At 46.7% G+C, this 6,338-nt stretch overlaps 1 protein-coding gene across 1 annotated transcript in view; it reads right to left on the reverse strand.

Moving 5' to 3' along the window:
* Positions 1-1,907: 1,907 nt before the first annotated feature.
* The window catches only part of LAMP5 (lysosomal associated membrane protein family member 5), a gene marked incomplete at its 5' end in the record, with an annotated part of 8,168 nt that continues 3,737 nt past the window's right edge, over positions 1,908-6,338 (reverse strand). Inside the window, one exon of the mRNA XM_029961633.1 lies at positions 1,908-2,390. Coding sequence (XP_029817493.1) covers positions 2,212-2,390 — 179 coding nt within the window. The remainder of the gene's footprint in view (positions 2,391-6,338) is intronic.

Below are 6,338 nucleotides of genomic sequence, written 5' to 3' on the forward strand. Positions count from 1 at the left end.
CAAGGCACAAACTCCCAAACCACCCTGGGGATATTATGCCCATCCCTCAGCCACTGCCCTCTCCTACAGTGACACTTGGCAGCTCAGCCAAGCCCCAGGTTTCGCTGCCTTCAAACACGGGGCCATCCCAGTATCCCGCTCCTGCAGCCACCCGGCCACAGTGTGCTGTTTGGGAGACAACGACCATGGAGGGGCTCCTCTGGCATCTGCAGTTCAGCTGTTTGCTTCCTTTTTTTTTAATCCCATTATTCTTTTGGATGTCAAATACAGGAACAGATGTGCCAGGCTGATGGAGCTGGCTGGGAGAGCCTTTCTGGCTGGAGGGTAGACAAGGGTGAGGCAGGACAAAGCTGATAACTGTGGCTCCTCTCTATTGAGGATGAACCTTTAATCCTTTTATTCACCCTCCTGCTACCTTTGGCTTTTCCTAACTGCCTCTAAAACAACCTTTTTTTAATAATCAGCTCATTGTAGGCAGTGGCACTCGGTCAGCTAAAGCCTGCCCAGAACACTTTCACAGGAGTGTTGAGAGAAAAGGGCAAAGCCACAAGCACCAATAGTGCAATAATTTTGCTTCTTAAATCCAAATGAGAAAAAAAAAAAAGCCAAGCATAATATATAGGAATGAGACCAGGAGTAAGACAAGACTAAAGGAAGGCTCGTGCTGCATCCACCTTCAACAAAAAAACCTGTAAATTCTGGAGGAGGTTACAGCATTAAAAGCCAGTGAAGTTTCTCCTCTTACATTTCACAGCATTGAAATTACTGGGTTTTTTTGATTATTATTTGGGTTTAAGCAGAAAGAGGACAGTCTGTCTGAGTCACTGCTTGGATCAAACCAGCTTAAAGAACGAGAAAGTATTTTGCATACCCTAAGTTAACTCAAGGCCTGGACTAACTCCTGCTGAGGGAAGTCAAAGGCTTCACTGGAAACTGGGCAGTACCAGATTGAAACACCATTGCCCACAAAACATGTAAGAAAAGCAACCAAGAGATTAGAGTAATATTAAAAATAACCAACAAATCACAGAATACTGAACCACCACCATATCTTCACCAAACCATCTGCTCCAAAACTCCTGCTAGAATAAATCCTACATTTAACATCCACTCAGCAAGAGGTATTTTTGCACCAATTCCATGAGGTATCATGGAGTTAGGACAAAGCATTACATCATTTCAAAAGAAGAAGGCAAATCAAGTTATTATGTATGTACATGTTTTAATTAATTTTAAAAATTGTCTACATTTAAGGATAGATTTCGAGGACTCCCTTATATTTTTTCTGTTACATTAGATTATACCTGAATAATCTGCATAGTAACTTGAACATTACTGTTTTCTTCTTTTTTTTTTTGTTTTGTTGTGAAAATATCAGTTGCAGGTAGCAATGTAACATCTCAACAACAATCACAATACGTGCAGGATGTCCAGCCAGAAGCATTTCTCAGTTGACTTGCAGTAGCACGGCACTTTATAATTTGTGTATCAATACTTTTTTTTTTTAAACTTTTTTTTTTTTAAAGTTGAGTTCAGATGTGGCTCAAGAAGCAAAAACAAACTTTCTTCACTCGATCTCAAGTGTGGGGTCAGCTCCACAGCTGACTGTGATCTGCTCCACTGGAGTTATTCCAATTAATATCAGCTCCAGGTTCTGACCTTTAATTATTTTTTTTTTTCAAAACACAACCTGTATTTGCCTCCATGCTGTCCTTAACATGGGTGCAAACTTAGGAATGTGGTTTGAGTCCCTTCATTAAAGGGCCTGAATGAAGGGACTCTGTCCCTCAGCCCTGCTCCCTGCATGGACAGGAGCAGAGAGGGCTCAACACTTCCCAGAGCAGCACAGGGGAGAGGTTAAAAAAAAAAAAAAAAAAAAAAAAAAAAAAAAAGAAAAAAAGCTAATTTTGCTCCCAATGTTAAACTTTGACATGTGAAGCATTTCTGTTTCCAGATGATCAGCCCAGCTGCTTAAGAAGGTATTCAAACCACCTACTGCCACAGACACCTCACATCAGACACCGAGTCCTCTTACAGACTGCCCTGACTGAGTGAAGGCCCGGCCCTGACCTGCGTGTCCCCATGAAATGCTCACCATGAGGTGCTGTGAATACCATCTCTTGCCCCCCCCTAACCTTTCCTCACCCACAGGAAAAAAAGTGCTTTTGCTTTTTCTACCTGATGAATACTCGGGTTGCTCGATCCTGCTCCCTATCCCATGTGCTTGTACTGAGATCTGTCCCGAGGAATCTGCACTTGGCTGGCTGTCAGCTTGAGGTGGATGTGGTAAATGCCAAGGGTGATCACGATCACCAAGCCCAGGATCAGGCCCAGAATCAGAGGCAGGGTTTCTTCCAACTGCTCCCTCTGGTCCACTGGGCACTTGTGTTCTGCAGGGAAAGGGAAAAAAGGAAAAGAGAGCCATGAATGAGACCCTGCAAATCTGAACTGCTGCAGTGGCCAACTGATCTCCTGGAGTCACAGCTCCATGAGAGAACCCCTGCACAGCAAAACCAGCTGCAGCAGCAAGGAGAGACAGTGACAGAACCATCGCTGGAGCCCCAGGGAGAAAATCAATTGCTTTGGAGGAAAGTGAAATCACAGTCAACACAGGGAGGGAGGCAGAGGTAACATCTATCAAACCAGCCACACAGTGTAAAAAAAGACACTTTTATGCCCATAAGCTCCTGTTCAGACCTCTCTGCCACACATCAATGGCCTTGCTGGGAATGGGACAGCAATAGTATGTGTCTCCTGACTGTGGCTGAAGATCTGCTTTGCTTATTTAATTATAGAGTCTATAAATATGATATCATGAGGCCTCAACGTCACTCAGACTTTAATCGTGCATCAGACTTGCCCTGCACATCATTCAGAGATTTCCCCCCTCCATCTGCAAGGTGGCAGAGGTTTAAGAGCATCGCTCTCCCCTTTCCATGTGCTCCCCACAGGGAGTTCACCAGCCTGGCAGAACAACGTGTGTCTGTGGTCAGACAGCATCCTGGCACCTCGTGTTGTTCACCAAACACGGCAAAGGATGAGCAGAAACAACACCAGCCCCCCAGTGTTCTTCCCTCTGCTGATGAGTCTCTGCCATGGTCTGATAAACCTCTAGAAAATATTAATAACCACAGCCACAAGGCGAAAACACTTTTCTGTTGTGCTTGTAAAGGCCACCAAGGTCAGGAAACACATTACACTGGCAATCCCAGTTCAGTTCCCTTACACTTCCAGAGTCTGCTGCAGGCCTGACTGACTGTACTTTTTTCCCCACAGGATTGCTGCTTCTCCATGCTGATGGACAGGCAGAGCCCACACTGCTGAGGTGGGGCTGCCAGGACAGAAAGAACAAGAGTTCTAACTCTGGGGAAAAAAAAACCCGTTATATAGTACAAGAGGGTCAGTTCTCTGGCCCCTGATCATCTTCTTCATAGTATTAGGAATGTGCTGAAAACAATGAAAACTTTAGGGAAAAAAAATGGAAAAACAAAAAGGCTGAGTGTTAGATGAGCAAATACAAAGGGCACCACGAATTCCTGCCCTCACTAAAGACTGTCCAGATGGGTTCCCCAGGCAGCTCACTGCAGGACACCGAGATCTGCAATAACCACGAAGAGCAAATGCTCTGCAAATCTAATGCCATGTGTTAAAGAGCAGGAAAAACCCAGAGACACCCCCCCCAGGCCCAGGCAGGAGGTGACAGCAGGGACCTGTCTCCAGCAGTGCCAGCACCTCCAGGAGTTCCAGTGCGTCCTGGAGCGGAGCCTCCTCCCAGCACCAGGCTCACAGCGGTGCCACCAGGAAACGTTTCAAGCTGTAAATGGAGTGAAACAAAAAAAAAAGCAAAAGTGAAATGTAGTCTAACAAAAAAAAATGTCCTTTTCGGTTCCAGTTGCTCACAGTTTCACCAGAGGAGTGATTAATCACCAGGACTGTGGTACAGGCAATTCAGCAGTTGCTGCAATGCAGGGGTTTTGTTTGTTTGTAGTAAGGAGAAGGGGGAGGGGGGGGACAAAAAAAATCCTGATTATTATTATTTAGCTCCCAAAGTTGGGTTTCTAGTGCTTTATGAAATTCTTCCCAGTTTAGGACGCTAAGGCCTGACCAAACTCACAGAGACACACCAGCAGGCTGAGCTGACTGCAGGAAAAGCCACACACGGGGCAGAGCTGCGGGGCCAGGGGTGCTCCAACCCCACAGCCCCGCTGCCCACGTGTGGATACAAAGCCACACCATGGGAAAAATCCATGCTAGAGGAGCTCCTGTGTACCCACCTACAGACAGCCTGACAGGCCAGGGTGTGCTGAGGTGCCAATTAGGAGTTCACAGCAGCTGGACTCTGATTTTTGCTTTGAAAGTGGTTTAGCTTAAACCCTACAGAAAATGGAAAGCAGCCTGCTGTAAACCCAACTGAGGGCATTCCACTTGGCTCAAACACACCAGGTTTGCTTGTGCACCTTTTCCTACACGAGGGTGATGCATTTGCAGGAGAATGGGGTGAACGTGAGGGTCTGCAGCCAGTGAAGAAGGCAAAGCACCACTGCTGCGATGCAGAGAATGGACCAAACTCCAAAGCACCTGCTCGTAACATTTGAATTCCCCCAGCTTTTGCCAAAGCAAACTGGCTGCAGGGCACAAAATATGCCAGAGGATGTGGCCAGAGCTCTGGTGCCCACAGGAAGCCACGGTTGTATTTAAGTGTCTGAGTCACAACTCAAAAAGGTGTCAACTCTTGCAAGCAGCCAAGGAAGATAGTTCTTTATCCTGACACTTTTTTAAGAGGATTAAAAAAAAAAAAAAAGAAAAAAAGAAAAGAAAAAGCAAAGCAAAGCTGGCAGTCTCCAGCAGCTCACCCCAAAACATGCTGCTCCACAGCTGGACCCGCTGCACCACCCCTAGCAGAGCGGGCAGCCTTGCACACCAGCTGCCTCCTGCCTTCCCAGCACCTTCTCCTCCCCACACACATCCATCTTCTCCTTTTGGAGCAGACCACTAGGCATCCCTTTTGGGCTCTTTGGAGACTGTGAGGAGAACGGGAATGGGGCTGGGGGCCACCCAGCACAGAGGTACTGGCAAGTGCTCAGCACAAACACACCAGCAGCAGGACTCAGGCTCTCCAGGTGCTCACTGCTAGGAGGCTGAATTTTGTATTTTAACACGAGTATAACGTTAAAACGTGCCATTTTGCAACAAACAAAACCATTTTCACATTTGTAACAACATACTTTAACATTTATACAGCATTTTTCACCCCATAGGCACTGAGGTGCACAACACTGCGGGGAGACAGGCAGAAGGTATCATTCCTGGCCAAGGAAAAGGCAAAGAGGGAGCAGGAGGGGAGAAGGGTTTGCACGAAGTTCATGGCAGACACAGATTCAGACATTCAACCCCACCAAGCACAGTGTGGGCAGGTGGGCTGGTTATGCACGACAAATGAAACACCACTGCACTGGGAACTGCTATCTATTTTTAAATCAGTGATCCTGCAGGAGAACAGCCCTTTCTGGTAAATTTTCACCCATATTTTGCTCCATGTCAGAGGGATCTCAAAATTTCCCAAACCGATGGGATCTACCCTCAGTCCAGGAAAGCAAAACGGTCCCTGGCAAATTTAATTCCCTTAAAAGTTGGGGTAAGGTTGGAGTTCTGCCGCATCCCAAACACAGTGGGGCCACCCCTTTTTCCCCCGAGAGGTGCCACCCCACAGTCCCTGGTCCCTGCCCCACGGAGCACGGGCTGCAGAGGGATACAAAGGAGGCGTTTAGGTACACTGCTCATTGTTCTCTTGTGCTGCAGCACCAGGCTCACACACTGCCGCCGTTTCTATGGTGAGTGCTCGTCCAATTTCTGTACTAGGGCTACGAAACCACCTCACAGGCCCATTTTCTTGTTTCAGATCCTTCTGCAGAGCAAACAGCAGCAACAAACACACGGCGCCTTCCCGGCAGCCGCAAATGCCAGCCTGAGGATTGGCACGGGGATTTGTCCAAAGGGATGGACAAAACGGGCCAGTTATGTATGGGCATGACAAGGTGGATTTTTGAGGTGGGTGTTTATAAATAATTAGATTTAAAAAAAAAAAAAGAAAAGAAAAAAATAGAAAGATCAGGTGCTTTTTTAAATGTGGCTGCACACCTTGGTGCCAAGGACCCTTGGGAAAATGTGGCCCTCAACTGGGGTGACTCAGAGGGAGTTGAGACCAAGTTGAGACCTCCCAGGATCCCAGTCTCTAATTCTCAGTCTTTGTATCCCTTTGTATTTTCCACCATAATGCATTACATTTGCACGTATAGACATAAAAATCAAAAGAGCTGGCAATTTCTCTGGGGTTCTTT

This window comes from Manacus vitellinus, unplaced genomic scaffold, assembly GCF_001715985.3.
Source record: "Manacus vitellinus isolate BGI_N305 unplaced genomic scaffold, ASM171598v3 scaffold_38_pilon, whole genome shotgun sequence".
NCBI lineage: Eukaryota > Metazoa > Chordata > Aves > Passeriformes > Pipridae > Manacus > Manacus vitellinus.